Raw genomic sequence first — 25274 nt, 5'->3', positions numbered from 1 at the left:
ACGTATATATATTTTTGGATTATTTTCGTAACGTATTTTAACATTCTGAACCGTCTATCTTTTAGATATTCTTTTGAGATCATATTTACCAAAATTCACCTGAATTTGAATCATATGACCGTTGAATTAAGAGTTTATGATTTCTTTATAGAATCGTATTTTTCACTACAAATGAATGTCTTAGTGATTTTGGATTTGTCTAATGTTTTTATAAGAATAGTTTATAAATGATGTTATAAAAGATAGACGGTTCATAATGTTGAAATACATTATAAAGTAAGCCTTACAAAAAAGTGTGTCAACAATTATGTAATAAAAATAATGTCATGGATCCGTCCCATATTATATAAATCATTATCAAAGGTCGCGTGCTAAGCTGACTTTATACTCGCTTAAATACACTTCTAGTTGTAGTGGTCCAAAGACTTTTTTAAAATTACACACACACAAATGTATATAGTTATTGTATGGGCGGATTGCCTCAGTGGACAAAGTATTTCTCTCTAATTGATTGTGCTCCGGATTCAAAATTTCTTCATTCTCTTAGTCTAATTTAGAATAATAATATCGCTTGCAGTAAAAACAATTAATTTTTATTTTGTTTTGTTGGTAGTGAGCATAGTTGTAGTTAAAAGTAGAGAAATATTAGCATGACTTGACATACTAAGTTTGTGAAAGAAGTGAGATGAGATGGTTTGTCATGTTTAATGGTAGGTGACTAAACAACCACCTTCAACTAGCTCACATGACATGTTTCATATTTGTGTACATTTTGAATTTCTTTTGCATCTCTTCGTTTCTTCATGACTTCACATACCATCCTAATTTTTCCTTTTTCAATACCTCACTCACTCATAAGCAATTCTCGTATGTTTTCAGCCATCTGCACTCTAAACTGAATATTATGTTATCACGTAACTTTTTATTGACTAAACCTGCAAGTTGAAGATAACTAGCTCAAACGTTGACATCTGCTACATGGTATACTATCCCCTCTCAGGCCCCGACTCATAGCATATAGGCGAACGAGACAGTAACCTTCTCTAACGCCTCTTACAACTTCATATCATACTACGCTCTCCAAAGGGCAATTCTTCTCAAGATCTCATAATTAATCCAAAACTGAAACGTAATTATAGTATTGAAGTTGTGTGGTGAAACAAAATCAACGAGCCTGAATCTTAAAGGAAATAACATTTATGGTATAACCGAATTGGCTATGGTGATAACTATGAAACTGTTGAAATTTGGTAAGGCCTAACTTGGGAGGCAAATTAGCAGCAATAATGCCTCAGCAAACCCTAAAATTTGTAAAGAATTAATGAATCATACTGCCCAGAAAATTTGTATCTCAACAATTTTCAACCTTTATTGGAAGAATCTTAATTTCCGCACTTCTTTTTTCTCCTTCCGCACTCTTCTCCTTTTTCGCTTGACTGTTATTTGATTTATTCAATCAAATGGCAAGAATAAAAAGGGAAGAGTGCAGGAGGACAAACCGACAGTGAGGAGATCATTTCCCTATCAGAATCCATGGCCAAAGACTTGAAACTCAGTTGGAGATGAGGCCTACAAGGGCAGCCTCATGCTTATGGCTGCTCCTTCCAACCCACCATGGCTTAAATGCTACTGCAGCTGCATCATGGTTGCTACTGCTCTCTTCCTCCACAGGAGCAGGAAGGTTGAGATCAAGAAAGTCTCTCACTTCAGGTGCTGCAGGCTTCTGAATCACTAGGGTTTGGGTGGTAATTTTAGCCTCACCAATCAAATGGGATCTCTTGTGCCCTCCCAATGCTTGCCCTGATGGAAAAACTCTGTAGCAAATTGGACAGGAATGCCCTTTTGTACTCTTTGCACTGCTCTCAGCTATTTCTTTCTCAACGGGGTTCTCATTGTTGCAGCAAGACTCAGGGGAGATGTCGGTTTCCATGGTGTTTTCGCTGCTTTCGATCTTTGAGGCGAAGCATCCTTTGATCTTCTTGTGACTTGCCCTATGGCCTCCGAGAGCTTGGTACGATCGAAAAACCTTGTTGCAAGTAGTACATTCGAATTTGCTTCTCTTTTGTGAACTCTTGCATACTACTACTTCAGAATCCAAAGCATCAGCTCTACTAGTACTCGATTTTTTCGGGGTCTTATCTGACCTCAATTCGAAATCACAAGCCTCTCTGATCTTTCTCTTGCTTGAGTTGTACTTGTTGGAACCCAATTTATCATTCTTTGAAAACCCGCCATCAGAAGAGCAAAACTTGGATTTTCTATCTTCTAGTACTGCTAGGGACTCGAAATCTCGAGGCTCCAATACCTTTTTAGTGAGTTTGTTCTTCAGTTTCGAAGTTTCATCAATCTTACCCTTAATATCCGCAATTGTTCTAACTGATGATGGAGAATCGGAGAATCCTGAATTATCATCGGGAGAGTTATGAGGTACTAATTTTAACCCTCCCCAGTGACTCGAATCCCTCGAAAGCATCATCAAACACATAGCAACCTCTTCTTGTTCCTGCTCAGTCTCGGAAACAGAGGAAGTAGTAGTAGCAGGAACAGAAGCATTAGCAATTGAAAAATTAGAAGAGGAAGTTGTTGCTCCCATGTACCTTGTTCTTCTTCTCCCCGATCTTCTTCTCCGATTGGGAGCAGCAGCAGTAGGAGTTTCGTTGTCTGATTGGCTAGTCCAAGAACCTTCATGTTCTTCAAAGCTCTCAATCGAAACTCTTTCTTTTTCTGAGTGGCACTTCATGTGACCAAACAGAGCTTTCCAAGACTGAAACCCTTTGCCACATTCTCTACAAAACTTGTCCAGAAGAAACGAAGTCTCCTCACTCAAATCCGCGAGTCTCAAAGTTTTTTTCGGATTCTCCCTGAGGCCGTAACCGGGTTGCTGATGTGGTCCTCCTCCGAAATCAGAATCACCATTGTTGCCTGACGAGGGCTTAAGTCTGCCGGTGTTGAGCTTTTCCTCTGTTTCCGGCGAATGGTTGGTCAAGTGAGATTTCATGTGACCTCCCAAGGATCTGCCGCAGGGGAAGCTCTTGGTGCAGAACTTGCACACATACTTCAACTCTTGATCTTCTTCCATCGGTTCGAATCAAAACTCAACCAAATACGGAAATTCAGATCAGAAAGCTTCGAATCTGATCACGAGATTTGGAAAAACTCTCAGATTCTTGATCTCATTACACTAAAACAGGAAAAATGCTACTCAAACAGAAGACAATCCGATCAGAAAATCGAAGCGAAAACTCGGGTTGAGAATTGCATTAGATCAAAGCTTTGTTGCTGCTATTTAAACTTTCCCAGAAAGAAAAAAATCTCAGATTCCATGTAACATGAACTAGAAAAAAATGTAAGTCAAAAAAAAAAAATAAAAAAAAAAACATAAATCAGTAGCTCTGCTGTCTTCTTTGTGTTCTTTGTTGGTGGTGACGATGGCGACGAACAAGCACAAAGAACAGAGGAAAAATGGAAAGTGAGAGAGTGAGCGAGCGAGCGTTTGTTTCTCTTTCGCTTTCTCTCTCTAGTTTCTCTCTCTCTCTCTCTATCTGTGAACTTGACTATATTTGGAGGAGAAATCCATGCATGGAAGCAAAAGATTAAATTGAGGTAAAGGAGAGGAAAGATACTAGCACGTGTACTGAACCGAGGATCCTACGGCAACCCGAAATTGGACGGCCGAGATTCGTCCAGGTCAGCATCCTTATGGTTCAAGAACCTCTACTTAAAATGAAAACGCGTATTCATGCATCTTATTGTGTCATCAGTTGTCATTAGCGTAACTTTAATGATTCAAATTGCATAACTTCAAACCGTTCATGTTCTTAATTATCTTTAAAGACCGTCTCCAATAAGAATTAGTTCGAACTAAAATTCGTTTAAACATTCGTACGTATCAAATACATTGACGGTTTTGCAAGCCTTTACCCTTGCGAAAATTAACTGCCTTCCTCCTTAACTATTCTTTCCTTTGTCTTGCTACCAAGCAATGGGGCCCCACACCCTCAACTCACCCCAAGTCCAAAGTGAGGTTCCACTCTCTAATATTGCTTAATTAATCAATTATTTAATAATAATATTTATATAATTTCAGGATTTAATTTTCATGGTCGGTCCCATAGATAAAATCCTCTATCCAGTTTCCTTCAGTTGCAACCAAAGCATAGCATTCCACACTGCTACTCGTCATGTGAGTTTGATAAGATGCTTATATTACAGGAACTTTAAAGAAAAACTTTCGATATTGTTCATTTTAATGAAAAATTATATTTTTACACTAAAAAATCAATCATGGTATCATTCACTTTATCATTTATTTTATCTTTATTGTTAAAACTAAAGTTTTCAAGTTTTTTTCATTAGTTTTCCTTATATTTATAATACCGTTAATCTTTGCAATGGTTAATTGCAGTTTTTTTTAAGAGTTCCGTCAAATTTATGGGGGAACGTATTGATAACTAGATTAGCCAAGTATCGACAACTATACGATCAAATTAATAATATCAAGAATACAGTCGGATAGTCCAAAACTCTGCATGTGTAAGTTTATCTTACACTGTCGGTCCCAAGTCCGGATAAAAAAGAAGGAAGATGGTATTAGGTAGCTTAAAGAGACATTTCGTTCTTACGTCGAATTCCCCTATGATAATGAATCCTACACGATAGTCCTTAATTATTAAAAACCAACTTTACTCCAACGGTCAAAAATGATCAAATGATTAACCTTAATTAACCTTACCATGCATGGATGCAGAAAATTATATTTTGGTAGGTAACCTTTGAAATTTCTGGATAACCACAAGAGTATGGTAAACCATGATCTCTGATAAGTTATTTCTCATTATATTTTACCATATAACTTGCACCACAAGCATATCTGGCATGCAAAAAACCCATCAATATTGTCATCTATATAGTAGATTATAAGTTGTAATACTGATATACAAATCTGGCAGATAAACTTTTTAATGGAAATTCATTAATTAATTGGGAAAATATATATTTTTTCCATACATTTGATACATGTAGTGAATTTGCAACACTATCTAACAAAAAGGAAAAATTAAGTATAAAGAATGGGAGCAGCTAGAAAGTAAGGAGTCAAATAACTCACATGCCACATCATATATAACATATCCATTGGAGAACACTTAAATGTATTTTAATCTTATTTGACATATTTGACATCTCCTTGGGAGATGGTCTTATATTGTTTTCTAGTACCAATATATATAGTTTATCCTTTTTATGAATCCTAATTAAGTGGATAACCAATACGGGGTGCTTCTGTGGTTGGGGCACATTCTAAGTCTGTAGTTTACATGAGTCATCTTGGGTTCGATTCATGACACTTTTGAATTACACGATGGTGTCAGTAAGAGGCTGAAATGCTTCTACGAGTCTTCTTAATCCCGAAAAGATTGATTGCTGTGACTTTGCCACCGGTTGATTCATTTTCAAGGAAGATTTTTTTTTTTTTTTTTTTTTTTTTGCAGTGGATATATTTGGATGTACTGCTCACAAGCCGCTTGATCAAAATATATATTACTTCTAGGAATTGGATCCTCTCCTGAACTCAGGATGAGGATCCTCATGAGCAGTTCATCCGAACCGTTCAAATTTGATTTAATGGCTGCAATTATTATAACTTTTAAAGGAGCCTCCTATTTAGAGCCTTTGAATCAAATTTCAATGGTCTGGATAGATTGCTGAGGAGGATCCCCATCCTGAGCTCAGGAGAGGATCCAGTTCCTTACTTCTACATAGAGGTCAAATTAATAGGCTATTGGGGTCTATGAAAATGTACAGTATTAGAAGAATCGAACATATAATATCAAATAATGTACGATGTAGACACTAACCTAACCAACTAGTTTTTAATTTAATGGTATCTCTCTTGTGAGTGTCAAAAAACATCGCATGTTCCAATCATCATGTCCCGTCAATTAGAAAGAAACGATCATTCCTAAAATATAGGGTTTAATTAAACAGAAGTAGCTAGCTTAGGGGCCATAGTTTTGATAATTAACAGACATATAGATCTTCTTGATTAATTAGTTAAAAAAAATACTAACTTAATGATACAAGTAAGTTGTACATGCTGCAAGTCTGGATTGTAGGTGCAGCCATACACCAAGGTCAGAAATAGGGCAGCTAGCATGGCCAAACAACCGGTGTTGGCCGGCCTCTTTATTGGTGGTGGAGTAGCCTGCTGCCGGCTTTCATTGCTCTAATCGTAACAAGAATGTCTTATTAGCAAACCCTTAACCACACTTAACTGCATAACTCCCCTTCCTTTGTGCCCTTCTTGCCGGCTCTTTAATTACCAGTTTAGTACAATGTTTAGCTGTAAACCCTACATTTCTTCTCTCTTCTTCTATTGTTTTTTAATCGACCCACGAGATGTCATATTATACGTACATACGAGCAAGTAGGAAGATCTTAATGTTTCTTTTACATGCAGCTTATGCGCATGTCCTACGCAACTTGCGGCGGTGGCCAAAGTCCGAATTGTTGATATGCCTGATGTTGTTGTGATCAAGAGAGATCGTATACATACTCAAGTACATACATGTATGCGTAAAGATGTATGTGAGATATGTATGGTAGCCCACAAAAAACTTCACTTGAGAGTCAAGAGAGATGGCCCTCCATAAGTGATGCTCAAATCGACTAGCATGATCACTTCAAATGAAAGAATGGCCACAGTCCACTCCTTTCTGCCATGCCTTGTAATGTGTTAACTGTAAGAGTAATAAGATAGAAGATGCCCGATTTGGCTCTTAATGCTTTTCCGAAGCTTCCTTACTTCGTTCCCCTATTTCCTCAACATCCAACACCAACTTTTTTAAACCATTGTGACTCAAAGGAAAACTTTTGCGGGACCGTTTGACTAGGCCAGTTCTCACGCCAGGTGAAACATCATGAGGTTGAATTAGACTAAAATACAGAGGATCTCATGCTTTTATAATAGCTATTTTACGAAAAGCATGTGGTCAGAATGTCCATACACAAGTTTTTCTTTATGACTCCACTTAATTTGGCACTTTAACCTAGTTATGAAATTTGGTGGTATCAACCCAACAGCTAGCTAAGTGGATGTTGCAATGCTTTAGCATTCCAGTCTACCTTACCTAATAAATTAAACATGACATGCTGCTATTGTGGTTATGCGTTTCAACTTTTGATGGATTATGCTAGAAAAGTGCATGGAGTTGCAGAAAGCAATTGATTTTCTGGCAGCCACACTTTGATTTTTGCTCCAAGAGACTTGTAATCTATGTCCGGTTGCCACTAGTTGTTGAACTGCCCACTTTATCCACATGGACTCCACATATTTGATTGACAAATATTTGTAGCTAGATAGCGAGAATTTTTTTATTGTGATCGGAATATAAGTTGTATACCACGTGTTTTTATATAAATGGTGAAATTTTTTAATATTTAAGTTATTAACTTTTTAATACACATACTCCACCATTGGTATAGTAACACGTGATATACCATCCCGTGTTCCAATCACACTGAAAAATCTCATAGCAGCCTAAGGACTAAAATGCAACTCGGGATAGATATAGTTCAAAATCCGTTATTACAATTAACTCTTTTATGCTAAATTAAATTAGAAAGTGCTGAATCATTCATCACAACAACTCGCATGAACCAGAGCTTGACGACCTCAAACTTGTTTACAATAAAAAAACGTGAATAGAGTTAGAATTGTGATAAGTTTAGCGTTCGATTCTCTAAAATAAAAAGGATTAGAAGTAAGAGGTATTAAAAATAAATAATGCATATACAGTGGTGGATTCAGAATTCAAACTATGAGAGTTTCGAGTGTTAGAATGCAAGTTAAATAGAAACAAAGAGCGAAGCGTGCAAAAAAATATAGTTTATTCACAAATGTATTTTGTTGAACACTTAGTGTGCTTGTTGTCGGCAGCCAAATCATATTGCGCATAAGTCAACCGATATAGACATACACGAAGCAATTATAAGTGATATAGAGAGAATTTGTCGAGTGCTGTCGACCCAACCTGTTGAGATATAATTAGCAGTCATTACATCAAACACTTGGTAAACACAAAAAGGATCCGTACCAAACATTCGAATGTCCTCAAAAGACCTTCGCATGTATATTTTCTAAACTTCAAATGATCCTGAAAGTCTAAGACCACCTTGGTCCCAATATTCATCCGTCCCTGTATCCATATGTATGTATAATATATGTTGTATGCATATTCTGATTTTTTTTATTATGAGAAAATAAGATAAAATGAGTTGGTTGGGAGGCGTAATGAACATGATATCTTTCCCTGCATGAAGCAAACATGTGACAACCAGGCCGACACCAATTTGATACCAGTGATCAAAAAATATAAAATCATCAAAAAGTTGCCCGAACTATAATTAAGCATATCTTAAGCTTTAATTAAGTCATAATTAAGCTAGTAGTCTTGGCAGTTGGGGATTTTTTACTCGAATGCTGCTATTGATTAATCATAATTAGTAACTGCTAATCGGCTTCACAATTACAAAATAACTAAAAATTCAGTGCATCTACAGAAAAAGCTTCGCAATCTCAATCAGATTTGTTTTAATTTTTTTCCTTATATATTTATGTAGTGATATATGAATGCGTGAGTGTAGAGGCAGAGCCATAAAGAGACTAGGATAGTCCCAAGTCTATTAGGAATTTTTTTTTTCACGCAGAAAAATTTAGTATTATGTTTATGATATTCAAGGTTTTCCATAGGCTCAGAGCCTCAATCCGATATTTTTTTACTTCAATTTGTTTCATCAAGTTTGATTTGAAATTAATGGCTCTTATGAAATTCAGGTAATCTGTTGCTTGTAAGCTTTGAGGAGGACACCATACCAGACTCAAACAATGTTGAACGGTTACTCACCACACGTTTGAACGATTTTTACAAAAATCAAAAGAGCGTTTTAGAGCTAAAATTTTGCCCATGCCACTGTGTGATCGTATATCATGAAGCAACTACAAAATCCCCTAGCTTCTCCCTCTCTCTCTCTCTCTCTCTCTCTCTCTATAAATAAATTTATGTACGAATCATAAAGATGCATGTGTTTCTTAAAAAGTAATAATGCTGCATGTGTTACTGAGCAAGCACTCACCAGCAATGCTTAGGGGATACTCAAACCAGTCAATATATTTGACTTCAAAAAGAAAGAGAACATACAAACTAATTACAGTTTATTGATTTTTTTTTTCAAATTCAACTCACATTAATAACGATAATTATTGTATTGAGTTCGATATTTAGTTATGACTAACCCATTATGTGCTTAGTTCAATCTATCTTCGTGTTAACGTCATTTTAAAATCATCACGTGAGACCTCCTCTTGCTTGGCTAACTATTCTGGTTGGAAGAGGCATCTGCTTTGGATTTAGCACTTAATCAGTCTTTTAAGTTCTTAACCTTGTTTATTCGTTGCTTTTCAGCTCACTAAGCAAGAGTTCTACTGGTTTAGTGTACTGCATAGTATTTAGCTGCTGCACTGCATATTCACCCCTTATCCAAAAGCCATGTGGGTGATGGAATCATAGATTAACTCATAAAAAGACACAATAGCTTTGCTGTTACTTTTTGAAAGAAATTGCTTTCCATTCCACTTTCCATTCCACCATAAATGGATCTGGATTCAGGGTGTTGTCAAAACAAAATTCGTCTTTTGTTAAAAGAAACGTGATGTCTTGCACAAAGAATTTCTAAATACCGACAGTTTTTGCGGTCGATAATCAGCTGTTAGATGGTTATGGAGTAGTCAAAATTTCAAATAATTAGCACAAGCAAGTGAAACATTCTATGCTTTTGTTAGAGAACATCTTCCTCTTCCATAGTGCAGCACCGTGCTGCTGCAATCACACCTCAGCAGTCATCAATTCTTTTTCAGACCGTGTTATAAAGTTACAAACCACTCATATGTCGTCGTAGAGTAGGTTTTGAATTCGGACAAAACAAGATGAATACACTGCCTTAACCGACTGACCTAAACTCCCGCTTTAAGTTGCATTTCATCTTCATAACAATACAAGATTATAATGAACAATGAGGGATAAAATGCTCGGTGACTTTTCATTAGGAAGATAATTCAAAATTACATCGCGGTATCTTACTATGAAGATGAGCGTTACGCTTACATTATCGGTATGTTTTCAGGACAACCCTACAAAGATGACGACTCTCGATCTCCTTCTAAAGTTATGAAGGGAATTTTCCATTTCCACACCAGCTAATAAAAGAGAGACCTAAACAACAAATCACCTTACACTATGTTACAGGGACAGCGAGCTTCCATCTCCCAAGAAATCTAATGTACACAAGGAAAACTCGACTCTAGTAAAACTGTTTCGGAGGAAAAACTTTCAGGTGGACCTCTTGAATATGAACATTTCCGGAGACCATCTCGGCGAAGGACATGCAACGCTAGCCCAAGTTTTTGCCATCCCTTGCTTTGTAATTCCATGATTCTTTCCCGAAAACCTCTTCAATCATGTTGCTAGTTGGCAAGAAGTCAACCTTGTTTTTGGGGAAGGTCATATACCCAGCATCCCAGATTTTGGCATCACAAGGCTCCAAGACATATTCGTGGTCACCGCGGTTAAAACTACCCGACCAATGATTCCCGTCCTCAGGCTTCCGCTGACTCTCTTGCGAGGCAGCCACGGCTGCATCAACGGACGTGCATGAATCATCTTGGACTTCTTGATCTACCTTTTCATCCCAGGAAATCTTATCCTGAAGCTGAGGTATGGGACAGGAACTGCAGTTGTCAACCAACCCGTAGCATCTATCTAAAATTTGCTCAGGTCCCCGCCCAAACATATCCACGTCAACATTATCATCACAAGTTTCATCCGTATCGTCCTCATCGAACACTTCCAAATCATCCTTCCAATTTTGATTATAACCAGGAACACGTCTACCTTCAGGAGACTCAACCACCGAGTCCTCATCCTCTGTCACAGATGGTTGATTGTCACCGTAATCATTACTCCCCTGCCATTCATCATTGTCACTATCAATATTCATTGGGTCATACCTGTTCTGCTCCGCCCTCTTCCTAAGCATAAAGACATTGAAATAGTAACTGACAATCTCCTTTTTTGTCCTGGAGGGGAATACAGTTGAAAGTTTGTCCCAGAAATTCTTGCCCAAAGATGTTGGAGTTGAGAAGACAACCCGGTGGAATAGTTGTTCCTCCTCTTCACTCCAAGTTTGTGCCACTTGCTCTCCCATGTCATTAAATCCTAGCTCCTCAAATCTCTTTGGCCCGATGGTCTTTACAAGTTTCTCTCTTGCTTCCAAAATGTGCTGCCTGACACATCTAACAGACTCTCCATCTTCACAGCTGCAATCAATTCTGCCCTTTCCAACTATGCAACCCGTGTCGGTAAATAACTCAGTATCAGAATCAGGCATTGGAATTACACAAGTCCCCATTAGTCGTTTCTCATCCTCAAGGTCAAAATTATTATGGGCTCCTTGTGCACCCCACAGTGGAACATCAGCTTGATGCTCTGGTCCAATGGAGGCAGACTTCCGAGGAGGGTGATCCAAAAGAACAGAATAAATATCCTCAAATTGAGTCAAGGTCCTTATTGAACGTTCATGATTGAAGTACTCAGGGAAAAAGGACCCATGAAATAATGCTTCAAACAGAGAATCTTCTCCACTAGTGCTGCTAGTGGCCCATGAAGATATGGTAAAGCTTCTAGATGCACTGGTTTCAACATCCTCACCGCCTTTTGGAAGACCAGAAAATTTGTCATCAGAAATCTCCTCTTCACTTCTATTTTTGTCTTTTGCACATCCATTCTCTACCAATCAAACATCAAACTTTTTTCAAGAGTTCAAACCAAAATGTAAACGGGAAACAGCAGAATCGCATTAGGCTGTTTTAATGTGACCAAATTAGTTATGGACAAAATTGAGAGCGAAGTGAAAATGATTTGACTGAGTTTGACATTTAAAAATCCGTCGAATTAGAAAAAGTCAAGAACATTGACAGGGCTGGACAAGGTGGACTCAGAAACAGACACATTCAGACTATCCGACACATGCACAAACGAGAAAAAAATGCAAACAATTTTATCCCTCTTCCAGAGGTTCCACATAATACTTTTTAGAAATCACAGACCCTCACCTAAAGTCTCTGGTTCCTCGGAAACATCTCCAGGAAAAACAGATTCTGAGAAAGAAACTAGCTCTTTATTATGTCCCACTTGTCTTGGGTGCTTGAAAGAAACAAATATTTCCTCATCATCAAGTGATCGTTTCTGTACCATATTAAACTGCATAAAAGAAATAAAAAACGTTTAGATAAAATCATAAAATGCAAAAGAAACGCCTAAAAGCATTTTACACCTACGCTTCTACGTATCCAAAGGGAAGCACCAGGAGACATTTTTATACATATATACACCTAAAATTAATCAAGCACAAATGGTCTTCCAACAATTCCATGATTCTATCACTCGGATAGCAGAGGCGGTGCACCACAACACAAGTTTCATTACAATGAAAAAAAGCAGGACCTCATCCACAAATTTGTCATATCAACTTGCTTCGACTCACATAACGCATCTTTAACAGTTTAAAGCAACTAAATTAAGCACTTCCGAAACAAAGCAAACACAAACAGATACCTCAAACACGGACATTTCCGGCGAAAAATGGCTACTTCTGAAAGTCATTTATTTCCCAAACAATGACACTATAGTTCCCTCTGTCAGTTAATGTCTTAATGTGACAACGTTACACCATATGACTACAAGTCCATCAAAATTTTGACTTTCCATAAGAAGATTACAACTATAATTGATATCCTTAAAGGGCGTTGTGGGCCCAATTATGTAAAGACCCTCCACATAAAAGAGACATCACAGATAGTAAAGGAGGGCAATTTAGTAAATATGACCTGCTGCTTTATTTCTAATCAAAGGGTGCCCCTTTTAGCTAAAAAACAGGGTGCCCATATCACATCACAAAATTGAGCAAGAAAAAATGAACTTTTTAATTTATTTAGCATGCAAAAACTAATAATTTCATCATAAATAAACAAAAGAACTCGGTTTATACCTCAGAAAAAAGTCTTCGAGATATGAAGCAGATCGCTGAATTGGAAGATAGGAGCTTTTGATTTGACGCACCCAAAGGGAAAAACCGAGCTTAATCGAATCAACCTGACTTTTCCCCAACCTAATTTAACTAAACCACGAAAAGCCCCAAATTTTTGAAGACCCTAACCCTAGATCTTGAATTCTGTACGAAATCCCAGAAATTGTACCCAGATCTACCAACAAATACAGCTGATGAGCTACAAAGGAACCTCAAAGGATTGTAGGTATACGGATCGAAACCCAGAAATCAAAAAACCTAAACGCGAAAAGAATTCAAAATAATTTACAAAATCGGAAGAAATTTACAGCGGAAGGCGAAAAAATTGCTAATCCGATAAGCGTTTTGTCAGATCTACAAACGAAGAAGAAGATCGAATATTTTCTGAAACCCTAACCCTAGAATCGAATTGGGAACACGGCTGAAGACAAAACTGGGATCGATCGAGAGCCGAGAGGACGAATTGATCGAATCTGAAATCAATTTCAGGATCGGGACAAAAAACGGAGATGGAATCGAGGCGAAGAACTGATCGAGATCGACAAAAGAGGCGGCGATTGAAGAAAAGGGGCGACGTAGGGTTCGGCTTTTTTGTAAGTGGATTGTCCGAGAAGGGAAATACCGAAAAGAGACAAGTATGGGATCGTAATTACGGAGAATACCACTCGTAGTGCGGGAAGGGAGTAGCGATAGGGATGAGGTATATGAAGGGTCGCGCGGTGATCTGGATTTTTGTAACCGCCGCTGGGTGAGTGACACGTGGCGTGTTGTTAGAGGAAAGTGGCATGAGGACAGCTAAGCTAGAGATTTGTCTCTTACTTTTTTAGGTTGCAAAATTGGGTGGATTTGATTGGTGGTTTGAATGCAATTTCCTAAGGTGACCCAATAACTTTTGCTTTTCAATTAAATTAATACAATTATGGTAATGAATGTGTTGTGATTTTGTCTTTTAGAAAAGAAAAAAAAGGATGTTTGAAATTTAAATACAAGATTAGGTTTGAGATTTTAGTTGATTAATTGTGGATTTTATGTTACAATTCACGCAAATGTTCAAACATGGTTTGTTCACGTGACTAGCTGGTCTAACGGCACATAGTTTTTACTTTGTTTGATTTATGCTGATATTAGGATGAATGTAGTGAGATTGATACCAAGTTTTTGATTTTTGCGGTTTTGTTGAGAATGAATCCTACAAACCTTCCATTGACTTATAAGTAAGTTGGGGTAATCGCTATATAACTAATTAATTTTATGGTAAAACCTCAACTTTGTTCATGATATTTGAGTAAGTTGTCCCAACTATGAAGCCAAATAGTCAAGCTCCACATTAGTTTGTTGTGTTTTCTGTGTTAGGCTTAAATTTCGCCTCATTTTTTCGTTTTGTTTTTTATTTTTTATTTTTCAACAAAAATTCAACAAAAAAGAAAATTGTTTTTTCTATTTTTGCCGAAAATGTAGGCTTCTATTTGCTGGTAGTTATTGTTTGTAAATTTGCAGATGGAGCTTTACAGCAATAGTGGAAAGCATGATGCCTTTGATCCTCATTGATCCCCACCTAACCTACTAACGCCATCGTTTGTTAAAAATTAAAAAAAAAAAGAAATTGGGATTCATAGAAATACACTTCCATTAAATGGAATCGATAATGTAAATATATCGATGTATTAAAAATTAAAAAGAAATTGGATTCGATGTTCTCATTATATTCACTTTTCCATGTTGTATCAACATATGTAACATTTTACAGTTCAAATGTGTAAGTGTAACCAAACCCTTTCATATACAAACCTGCCAAAGACTGGCAAGCACTGAAGAAAATAGTATCGAAGTGTACAATGCAACGGAATCGAGTTTGGATACGTTTTATTTTGCATCTGACAAGAGTGATCATAAATAACAAGGTCTCCCCAACGTTGTCCACCCGAAGCTACAGGAATTGCTCATCCGAATTTACAGCAACAAAGAAACTACCCTTCATTCGCATTTGAATGGATTTGACTCTCGTTAGCAACTGTCATCTGATCGGTTACCATAAAAAAAAAAGTTGAATGCAAGTCATTATGGTAAGCAAGAAGAAATACGTAGAATGGACGTGCTATTATAAACGCAAAACAACATGAAACGAGGTCTTGAAGTTGGGGAAGTCGAAGATTAACAGACATGAAAATCTCGTTTCTCAACACATAACGATCAATTTGTTTTAAGATAGCACCTGATAGGTAGTTTTTTTCCCATCAATCAGGCATAGCGGACGGCTATCACATGAACAACATAATGAGGACAGTAAAAGCTTAATGTGTAGAGGGGAATGATGAGCAATTGAGCTTGAATAAGCTTATTTTATTTGAAAAGTGTCAATTTTCATTTAAAAAATCAGCATAGTAAGCAAAACCAGAAGAGCAGTAATGAGAGGGCCACAACCAAGAATCTAAACCCGCCCAACAAATAACTCCTCTCGTTTTGCTCGTATAAATAATAGAAATTCATTGAGATTTGGGAGCAGAACTTACTGTTTCAGGAATGTCATTGCCATACGCTCAAAGATCAACACCCTCATCAAGGCCTTTCGAACTGATCATCACATTTGAGTCAATTTGTTTGTCGAACTTCTTCTTCCTCCTCGCTTCAAACTCTTGGAATCCTTCCATCTAGATTTTTATCACATGGCAAATGTTCAAATATATTGCTGAAGAAAACAGGATTGAAGTAAAACACTATATGGAAAAACGTGGCATACCTGCTGAAACTGATCCATGGAAATAGGGTTTCCATGAAGGGAAATATTCTGCAGCGCTTTACAGTCCTTCAACAGATTAGTGGGTATCTGTCAAACAAGGAATACTCCAACCTGTCATTCTTCTGTGTAGTTAAGAAAGTCAAACGAAACTTGTGATTAGTAAAAATCATACCTGCTTCACACTATTATTGTCCAAGCAAAGTGACTTTACGTGGGTAAGGTTACAAACTGATTCAGGAAGTTCTTCAATTGAATTATCTGAAAAGCAATCCAGAATCACGAAGCTGTCAGTGGTATGATAAACTTTACAGCCATATAACCACATAGAGAAGGAAAACAGTCGCATATTAAACAGACATCGGTTACATACCATTTGCTTGTAATTCTTCCAGAGAGAAGCAACTTCCGATGGATTCAGGAAGAGACTTTAATTTGTTCTTTGATAAATTTAAAAGCTTTAACTGCATCAAACAATCCATTTTTAGATCGTGGACCTTCACAAGGAACGCTAAATGTTTGATGTTCAAAAATGTAAAAGCGGAATTCAGATTCTCATTAATGCATTTTCCAATGTTTTCGCTAATTCCAAATTCCAAAATCTAAATGCTATTGATAATTAACTAAGACATAAAGCAAAACAGACAATCAGGTGGAAAATCTCAAAGCACTTACATTCCGCAAGCTTCCAATAGTCTCAGGCAAAGACTCTAATGAATTCCCAGAGATAGATAACTGCTCAAGTCTCACCAACTGTCCCACTAGAAATAGGAAACGTACATCTTGTTAGTTAGATGTCCCATGATGAAGTATTTGAAAGAAACAACAGTCCCATCCAGTTGAAGAAAAAATGGTCCCATACAATATCTTACTTAGAGAAGAAAATTACATTCATCAGGCAACGTAGTAACTCGATTTCCATCAAGTGTCATAACTTTTAGGGACACTAGTTTTGCCAGATTTATCGGCAGTCGGTCAATGAGGTTATGAGCTAATATCTGAAAAATAGAGCAAATGGAATTCAACCGTCAACTGATCATCTGAATGTATGATAGAACAATGTACATTTATATTAAACAAATTGGCTCACTTAGGGATTACTTAATTCGTGCGAACTAGTTTAGCTATTTGTTTATAAAAATAAAATAAAAAGCTTAATGGTTTCTTGTGGAAAAACAACTTTTTATTTTCATATATTTTGAATCGAATAATCTATGCAGTTCATTCACAAATCTGAAAGCACAGAATCCCACCCAACAGTCAGCTCGGGATAGTAACCTTCAATAAAAGGACCACCATTTTCATCAAAAAAATTTGTGCACTATCTATTTATCCTTATCTGTTCAATAGAGATAGTAAAAGTTGAAGTCTTAAAAAATTTATATACGACAAATTGCTCGTATAGCATGAATTTAGGAATGAGAGAAACAGTACATGTACAAAAGACAAAAATACATGATTCTTACCAGTCGCTGCAGGTTTACTAATTTGCTGATATCCACAGGAATGTCAACTGCACCCAGAATAAGAGAAGTAAACTAGATGTTCAAGTATGCCTAAGTTCTGAAAATATCGAAACCTTTGACACCAAGCCATGAAAAAAGACCATTATCGTTAAGGTTAATTCTGAAGCTTTTTGTTAAAGACAGTTAAGCGGAAATCAGATCAGATGCCTTCTAGAAAAGACTGCATCGTAAAAGTTCTTAATCATGCCTCAAGGAGAAGAGAATATTACCTATTTTATTGTGTGTTAGATCAAGAGTACGTATGGACCTGTCCAGGTCAAGAACTTCATCTGGAAATGTCTGTTCCAGAGAAAGTAACGAATCAGTACATTGCATCGAACACACGCACACACATGAAAGGAGCCAAAGCACCAGCTCTGCATTGGTTTGTATTTATTGTCTAAAATGCGTAGATGGAACCCGAAACTAGGCGTTTATGCACGATGCAGTATATATCACATTGTCAAATAACTCTCTGACTCGCTAAACCGAAAGACTAAAGAGAAACCATGTCAGATACTTCAACTGAATACACCAACAACACAAATAGAAAACATCTCCATGTAAACTTGGAGCTCTCTTTCGACTTCAATCAACATTCGAACAAGTACATATTCGAAACACCTCAATCAACAGCACCCCACACAAAAAGATTTGAACTTTATCGCATTTTCCGCATTCAATTTGTAATCACAAAACCACAAATGGAAAATGCAACTTATCAAATGAAGCAACTTCATCAAAATTAATCAATTCACTCCACCCACCTCCCCAACATTTCACACCGAATTATTCAAATTACAACAATTATAAAAAATATAACCACAAATTCAATCACGCATCCCAATAATACAACCAATATACGCGCGCGCACACACACACACGTATATATATATATATATATATATATATAGGCAGAAATTGAGAGAGAAATTGCCTTCAATTTGGAATCACGGAGGCCAACAATGCCGGTGGATCGCCACCGGGCGGCCCGACTTGCTTTCGAATCCACGTTTCTGCTTGTATTGCAACCCATCTCGTCACCACCAAATTAATCTCACAAAAATTTAATAAAAAAACAACAAAATTTCAATAAATCGATTTGTATATAAATATATATGTATATAAATTCTTAGGTTTCCCCTCTGCACGGAGAGATATGAGATTTGTGCAGAGAGGTTTAGGTGGGGGTCAAGCTCCCGAAAGCTCCGAAGCTATGGAGGCCAAGAAGATGAAGAAGAAGTCGTCATTTTCAACGACTTGTTGTACCTTTTTCTGGCACCGAAAAGACCGCGTCTTTTTCCCACGTGGCTTACGCTTATTGGGTTTCCCATGGGTTAGTGTGGTTGTTACTACAGTTGATCAAGACTTTTGATTAATGATAAAATGGAATTTAATAATTTAAATTTGTTCTTTGTAATTTTTGGCGTTTTGAGGCGGACTTCGCGCAAGTTTTTAAACGGGCGTTCGGATCAAGCTTTTCAGGTCGGCCCAAATTTGGATCATGGGTGGACTAAAATATGCAAATAAGCGTTAATTCCTTCTTGAACAACTTCAACTCAAGTGTTTTAAAAATTTTAAAATAGTTTCACAAAAAACTTATTCAATTAATTTAAAAGTATTTTCAAACAAGTCAGAATACAAACACATTTACATTGAAGGTCGAAAATTTGGCCGACTCACAGAATCCATTAAATATTATAATTTAATATCGAACCCATCGTGGACAAATCAGAGAAAGTTGAATGAAAGTTAAACAATAAAGAGGTCCAAGGCCCGTCTTATATAAAATGCACGGGACTTTCTTTCTACCCCGACCCGACTTCTTAAAAGCACTTTTCTCTTTTCTCCTCTTCCTGTCGCCGGCGTGACAGTGTTTTGAACGCTCGGCGAACAGTCCAGCTCCGCTGTTTGCAGTGACGTCGAAAGCCACCGCAACCTCCACACCGTCCCGATATTCCTTCACGTGCGAATCCCTGCATAGCCTTCTTATATAAAGTCCATCCCTTTCCCTGCCAAGCAAACAAAGGCCGGAAATTATTTGTTTAAATCGTGAGTTCTCTCGATTAATTCAAGCACCCTAGCAGGAAGCAGTAGTTAGGGTTCCAATGTGATCGTTTTTGTTTAAATTTACAATAATTGCATTGAAATTTAATTGCTTTTTAGCTTAAGCATACAAATTTTGAATTCTCTTGAATTGGTGTTAAATTGATTTAGCTCAAATGTCATGCTCTAATTTTCGACTTTTTTCCCGAATTTAATGTTTCGCCGTTGTTTTGTGTTCATGTATATTGAGAACGATTGTGTTGTCCAATGCAGTAAAAATGGGAAGCGAGAGTAATCTGAAGACGTTGGTCTCCGATAAGCTAATGGTGTTGCTCGGATACTCGGCCGCCCTGTTGTTCAGTACATTATCGGAATAAGTTAGTTGTTCTTAGTCCTTGTCCGCCTTACTGGTTAAGTTGCTTTCGATTTTGTTAATTTCAAACGGATGATAGCAGCATTGTATGCAATTTGATTTGACTAATGGAAAATACAAGCAAAATCACCAGCTGATGTGGAAGGCAAGCTTGTGGAATATGGGTTGTCTTCATCAGCTGAAACAAGTGCATTTGCTGAAGAAATCTTTTCTAGGGTGCCCCGTCAAGAATCTGGTTTGAACGTGAGTTCTTGTTCTAAATCAAATGAATGTACAAACTCAGGATTTTCGACCCCAGTTTTATCCGTCGATGAAATCATGCCTTTCCTGATTGTACTATTCTTTGTTATTTATATCTAAGCAATGTCAGAAACACGAGAGGGAAGCTGCGATGTTGGTCATGAAGCAGAAGACATATGCTTTTTTGGATGCGGATGATGACGACGACGATGATGGAGGTGGATCATCTGTTCCTGTTGTTTCAGAGTCAAGGAAACCAGATTCCCATAAGAAGCGGTTTAGGAAGAAGATTTTGAGTCAAGAAGATGACGATGATGAGGTTAAGCCTTTGAACTTTTGTAATATAGTATTCTGTTTTTGTTTCTCGGGTTAATTGCTGTTTTAACGTAGTGCAATGCTGCAGCTGATTGCACAAGAGGAGAAAAGAGAAGAGGTTTTCTTCTTTTATTTATATTTTTAAATTTGGCATAGATTCAGTATCGTAATTTGTCACTGCTTTAATTGAAAAACAAAGTTAAGTAATACTGCATGATGGAAGCAGAGATAAACTTGACTGAATTGTTATAGTTCTTCAATACTTTTTTAGACTCACGTTGTAGTCTGATTGATTATTTTGACATCTTTTTACCCGACGGTGTTATTTGCAGGTTCTCTCTCATATTATTATAAATCTCAGTACACTGAGTAGCAATTTTACGTTCATTTTTCAGTTATAGGTTTTTCCTTGTTTTTCTCTACCAGATTTTAACATTTCCTCTATTTATAATGGCATGCAGTCAGAAGAAGAAAGATTGCGTGATCAAAGAGAGAGGAAGCAATTGGAGCATAATATAAGGGACTGAGACACAACAGCAACACGAAAGGTACAAATTTCGTTCTGAGCTGATTTTCATTTCTACTTTTCTTTGGTATCAAATCACCTGGGATTGTCTCCTTGCTTCGAACTACTTCTGGCACTGCTTGTTTCCTTTCTCGTCGCTAACATCTTTTTATCTCCCTTCCAACAGTTAACAGAGAGAAAGTTGTCAAAAAAGGAAGAAGGTACTACAACTTGAGGATATAATTACGTGACACATATTTGTCAAGAAATGCATATTATGTGCTTAATGAGTGTTGGTGCAAGGGTTTCTCAAGAAGTAGGGGTCAAACTTGGGCACGAGGTATCCCAATTTCGTTGAATTGATCTTTGTTCATTATGCTAATAAGTAATAAGTTGATAACCTGAATGGATTATAAGAAAAGCTTAATGACCTGCAAAGACTTGATACTCACTCTGATTATCTGATGTTATGATGGTATGCCTATTTTGATGATATGCAGTACGTTCTGTTTACCAATTTGAAATGTTTTTTCTAGTTTCTTATCTGTTACGAAAATTTACCCAAAACCTAGAAAAAAGCAATAGAGGTAGTGGCAATCTGACCTCTTTTAACAGCAGTGGGTGCTTTTTCCAGGTTGGTTATTCCATTCGTTTTGAGGAAAAGACTGTTTTGAAATATATGACAGATGGAATGCTGTTGCGAGAATTCCTTGGTGAACCAGATCTGGCTAGCTACAGGTAAGCTAACCTAGTGGCATAATGATTGGATTTTCGTTTTTTGGCTGTCTCAATGTCTGTCTGCAATTGTTTCAGTGTGGTGATGGTGGACGAGGCCCATGAGCGAACACTCTCAACTGATATTCTATTTGGATTAGTAAAGGTAAGCAGTAAATCTTTCATGTTTTCTAGTCATTTCTGTAGAGTTATTTTTTTGAAGATCATTATTCGTCGATGTTTGGACCAAACCATCAGTGGTCCCAATTTTTATGTGACCTTTGTGCACCTTTGTGGGTGATAACTGAGTAGTTGACCATGGTTGAAGATTTAGTTTTCTTGTCTTTGCATAATTTCACGCTTTATGGATTAACTCTAGTTATATGTGTGCCAAAATTTGAGGTCATGGTTTTGTTTTTCTTTGAAAATTACTTTATAATGACGACCCTGCTGGAAGCACTTCTTAATAGACTCATAGATACCTTTGGTTTCTTCGAATATCTGATGGGTAGTGGTTTTTGTAATGGGATATTGCTTGGTTTAGACATGATCTTAAACTGCCTATTTCAAGTGCAACGCTTGATGCTGAGAAGTTACAGTGATTATTTTGATTCTGCTCCAATTTTCAAAATTCCTGGGAGACAGTATCCTGTTGAAATACATTACACGAAAGCACCAGAAGCTGATTACTTAGATGCAGCAATTGTAACTGCACTTCAAATCCATGTGACACAACTGCCTGGAGATATATTGCTGTTCCTCACTGGTCAAGAAGAAATTGAGACAGCAGAAGAAATAATGAAGACAGAACAAGGGGTCTAGGGACAAAAATTGCTGAGCTGCTTATTTGTCCCATATATGCAAACCTACCAACTGAGCTGCAATCAACAATTTTTTAGCCCACACCTGAAGGGGCAAGGAAGGTTGTCCTTGCCACAAATATTACTGAAACTTCGCTTACTATTGATGGGATCAAATATGTTATTGACCCTGGATTTGCAAGATGAAGTCCTATAATCCAAGGACTGGGATGGAGTCGTTGCTAATCACTCCCACCTCAAAGGCATCAGCAATGCAGAGGGAAGGTCGATCTGGTTGAACAGGTCCTGGAAAGTGCTACCGCTTATATACTGCCTACAATTATTACAATGATTTGGACGATAACACACTACCAGAAGTGCAGAGGACTAATCTTGCAAATGTTTTGCTTTCGCTGAAGAGCCTTCGTATTCATGACTTGTTACATTTTGATTTTATGGACCCTCCACCATCTAAAGCATTGCTAAAAGCCCTGGAACTTTTATTTGCACTAAGTGCATTAAATAAGGTAGGTGAGTTGACTAAAGTTGGTCGAAGGATGGCGGAGTTTCCACTTGACCCCATGCTATCTAAGATGATAGTTGCTTCTGATAAGTACAAGTGTTCAGACAAGATTATTTCCATTGCTGCAATGCTTTCCATTCGTAATTCAATCTTTTACCGTCCAAAGGACAAGCAAGTCCATGCGGACAATGCACGATTGAATTTTCACACAGGGAATGTAGGAGATCACATTGCATTGCTCAAGGTATTTATTGGATAGTTTTGTTTCCATATTCCCTTTAGTGAACATGTCTGATGTTCAGGCCTTTAAACCAGGACTTTGGGACTTGGGGGATGGGGGATGGGAAATGGTAAAGTTCATATTGTTAACGTTTAGTTATAATGAATTGAATGAGGTTGGTACTGATTCTCATTATAAAAGATACAAGAATCGGTGAATCAGAAACAATTAATTAAGATAAATTTTTAACTCTGTGTCAAGTAATATTTCAGTTGTTATTGACTCCATTTGTTTCTGTTTTCTTCTTGTAATCTTAGGTTCATAGCTCCTGGAAAGAGATCAATTACTCAACCCAGTGGTGTTACGAGAATTATATACAGGTAGATTTTGATATTTCACTGTTTCTCATTTTGATACCAGTTTGTGGTGACGTATAGTTGAGACCGATGCTTGTTAAAGCCTTGATGTATTTTTTATTTGCAACGTTGATACTAGTTTAGGCGTTTCCTGTTTCTTCTACGTACTGATTAACATCTTGCTTTGACTATATCAATTTACACTATATTGACTCTTGAATACTGATCAACACTTCTCTTACAGGTGAGAAGCATGAAGCGTGCTAGAGATATTAGAGACCAGCTTGAGGGACTCTTGGAGAGGGTGGAGATTGAGCTGGTTTCAAATATGAGTGATAACGAGACTATAAAGAAGGCCATTACATCTGGTAAATATGCCATTACTGTTAGCCGTAATGATTTAAAAACGAAATCCTTTTTCATTTTACATGTGTTGATTATTGAATTAAACTGTATTGGTTGCTATTTCTATCAGGCTTCTTCCCTCATTCCGCAAAGCTTCAAAAGAATGGATCTTACAGAACAGTCAAACATCTGCAGACTGTCCATATACACCCAAGCTCAGGGCTGTCACAGGTAAGGAGGAATTGCATTGTCCTTTTTGTTGCTTTCCGTATGAACTTAGTCTTTTGGATCACAATATCATCTCACTCATGCTATGTTATATTCCTAACACATTATTCCGCATCTGAACACATGTACATGATAACAATTACCGAAAATCCCTAGGATTTTGTATAATTTGGATGACCGTTAAGGGAATTTTTATGCATCTTATTGTAATTGGACGACAGATTTCATCTGATGCATTGCTTGATTATGTATTTATTTTTATTTCTTCTCAGGTGCTTCCAAGATGGGTTATATACCATGAGTTGGTACTTACGACCAAGGAATATATGAGACAGGTATCTGTCCCCTTTACCTTTCATTTGCATGATTGATATTTCGTATACGTTTGCATTACAGCTAAGCCTATAAATTAAATTGCAGGTGATGGAATTAAAGCCGGAGTGGTCAGTGGAAATTGCTCCGCATTATTACCAACTGAAGAATGTTGAAGATTGTATGATCTCTCTCTCTCTCTCTCTCTCCCTCTCTCTCTCTCTCTCTCTCTCTCTCTCTACAGCCTCATTCGTATATCTGATATCATTTGATTGTTCAAATTGCTGAATTATTTTTATCAATGGCAACTACGTCAAGGAAAATGCCTCGTGGAGAAGGGCGCGCGCAAGAAAGACTGGTGGCTTGTCGAAGCCTGTAAGTACAATTTTGTGTACTAAACTGTGTACTTTATCAAGTAGTTGACATACTAACGACTCGGGCATTTATAGAGATGGATCATTTCGTAGTCCGGGTACTTGTTTGCAGGAGAATCCGAGGATGTTCTTACAGTCAGGTTACGATTTAGTTCGAGGTAGACGAGAATGTTTTGATCACATATATATACTCTCAGGAATACCAAATACAGGTTAATCTTGTATATTCTGTATCTGATATCTGTACAAGGATTGTTATTCATTCGTTGAATTTTATTTAACTTCTTAGGACGGGTTTTGCTTTTCTTTTGAAAATTTTCGGAGCTCCTCGAGAGGAGAGAAACTTACACACAATCCGGAATGCTTGTGTTGCGGTATATCAAGTCTCGAGCCTATTATACGCCTTCATGATTTAATTTTTCTGCATGACATTTTATGACTGGTTTGATATATCGTCACTTTGCGTCCTGAGTGGATCTGTGTATGCAAGTTGTTTTCTCTTTCAACGTGACCTCTGGTTTTCTACTTCTGCCTAATTGTGGTT

General features: G+C 37.2%; 4 protein-coding genes across 12 annotated transcripts; 1 reads left to right on the top strand and 3 right to left on the bottom strand.

Moving 5' to 3' along the window:
- Positions 1–1175: 1175 nt before the first annotated feature.
- Positions 1176–3582, bottom strand: LOC103930922. Its single transcript, XM_018643387.2, has one exon. It carries the CDS (start codon positions 3077–3079, stop codon positions 1553–1555), a length of 1527 nt encoding a protein of 508 aa, XP_018498903.2. The 5' UTR covers positions 3080–3582; the 3' UTR covers positions 1176–1552.
- A 6827-nt stretch (positions 3583–10409) lies between these two features.
- LOC103930912 lies at positions 10410–13817 on the bottom strand. The gene is made up of 3 exons (XM_009340316.3): positions 13102–13817; positions 12167–12314; positions 10410–11840 (listed from the first exon to the last, which is right to left on the bottom strand). The coding sequence occupies exons 2-3, from the start codon at positions 12306–12308 to the stop codon at positions 10447–10449; spliced, it is 1536 nt and encodes a 511-aa protein (XP_009338591.1). The 5' UTR covers positions 12309–12314; positions 13102–13817; the 3' UTR covers positions 10410–10446.
- Positions 13818–14811: 994 nt separating this feature from the next.
- LOC103930889 (plant intracellular Ras-group-related LRR protein 7) lies at positions 14812–18616 on the bottom strand. Of its 2 annotated transcripts, none has more exons than XM_018643375.2 (10): positions 18317–18616; positions 17610–17679; positions 17341–17387; positions 16764–16872; positions 16550–16635; positions 16248–16338; positions 16050–16135; positions 15878–15964; positions 15651–15788; positions 14812–15158 (listed from the first exon to the last, which is right to left on the bottom strand). In XM_018643375.2, the coding sequence occupies exons 1-9, from the start codon at positions 18413–18415 to the stop codon at positions 15678–15680; spliced, it is 786 nt and encodes a 261-aa protein (XP_018498891.2). In that variant the 5' UTR covers positions 18416–18616; the 3' UTR covers positions 14812–15158; positions 15651–15677. The 2 variants fall into 2 exon arrangements, with proteins under 2 accessions (XP_018498891.2, XP_009338577.2); XM_009340302.3 differs by having other exon boundaries at positions 14812–15112.
- A 580-nt stretch (positions 18617–19196) lies between these two features.
- LOC103931819 (pre-mRNA-splicing factor ATP-dependent RNA helicase DEAH1-like) lies at positions 19197–25036 on the top strand. 8 transcript variants are annotated; one of them, XM_048587670.1, is made up of 15 exons: positions 19197–19431; positions 19699–19802; positions 19932–20041; positions 20169–20357; positions 20442–20471; positions 20815–20901; positions 21046–21198; positions 21493–21596; positions 21672–23139; positions 23433–23495; positions 23716–23839; positions 23947–24047; positions 24317–24379; positions 24465–24537; positions 24675–25036. In XM_048587670.1, coding segments are annotated over exons 9-15 (738 nt in total). In that variant the 5' UTR covers positions 19197–19431; positions 19699–19802; positions 19932–20041; positions 20169–20357; positions 20442–20471; positions 20815–20901; positions 21046–21198; positions 21493–21596; positions 21672–22827; the 3' UTR covers positions 24677–25036. The 8 variants fall into 8 exon arrangements, with proteins under 8 accessions (XP_048443627.1, XP_048443624.1, XP_048443626.1 ...); XM_048587667.1 differs by having other exon boundaries at positions 20160–20357; XM_048587669.1 differs by having other exon boundaries at positions 19699–20041; positions 20160–20357; positions 21672–21738; positions 22218–23139.
- The last annotated feature ends 238 nt before the right edge of the window (positions 25037–25274 follow it).

Source organism: the organism of the source record quoted next, unplaced genomic scaffold (genome assembly GCF_019419815.1).
Source record: "Pyrus x bretschneideri cultivar Hongxiangsu unplaced genomic scaffold, Pyrus_bretschneideri_v1 Contig27, whole genome shotgun sequence".
Classification (NCBI taxonomy): domain Eukaryota; kingdom Viridiplantae; phylum Streptophyta; class Magnoliopsida; order Rosales; family Rosaceae; genus Pyrus; species Pyrus x bretschneideri.
This window is presented reverse-complemented; position numbering and strand designations above follow the sequence as displayed.

What these genes read in the sequence shown, in the direction of transcription:
- LOC103930922 (XM_018643387.2), bottom strand. Translation starts at nt 3,079, where the DNA reads ATGGAAGAAGATCAAGAGTTGAAGTATGTGTGCAAGTTCTGCACCAAG.
- LOC103930912 (XM_009340316.3), bottom strand. Translation starts at nt 12,308, where the DNA reads ATGGTACAGAAACGATCACTTGATGATGAGGAAATATTTGTTTCTTTC. An exon ending in CGAGGAACCAGAGACTTTAG is followed by an intron (nt 11,841 to 12,166) that starts GTGAGGGTCTGT and finishes TTTGATTGGTAG; the next exon opens with AGAATGGATGTGCAAAAGAC.
- LOC103930889 (XM_018643375.2), bottom strand. Translation starts at nt 18,415, where the DNA reads ATGGGTTGCAATACAAGCAGAAACGTGGATTCGAAAGCAAGTCGGGCC. An exon ending in TACTACGTTGCCTGATGAAT is followed by an intron (nt 16,636 to 16,763) that starts GTAATTTTCTTC and finishes TCCTATTTCTAG; the next exon opens with TGGGACAGTTGGTGAGACTT. An exon ending in CCATGGATCAGTTTCAGCAG is followed by an intron (nt 15,789 to 15,877) that starts GTATGCCACGTT and finishes ATAAAAATCTAG; the next exon opens with ATGGAAGGATTCCAAGAGTT.
- LOC103931819 (XM_048587670.1), top strand. Translation starts at nt 22,828, where the DNA reads ATGGACCCTCCACCATCTAAAGCATTGCTAAAAGCCCTGGAACTTTTA. An exon ending in GTTACGAGAATTATATACAG is followed by an intron (nt 23,496 to 23,715) that starts GTAGATTTTGAT and finishes CTTCTCTTACAG; the next exon opens with GTGAGAAGCATGAAGCGTGC. An exon ending in CCAAGGAATATATGAGACAG is followed by an intron (nt 24,380 to 24,464) that starts GTATCTGTCCCC and finishes ATTAAATTGCAG; the next exon opens with GTGATGGAATTAAAGCCGGA.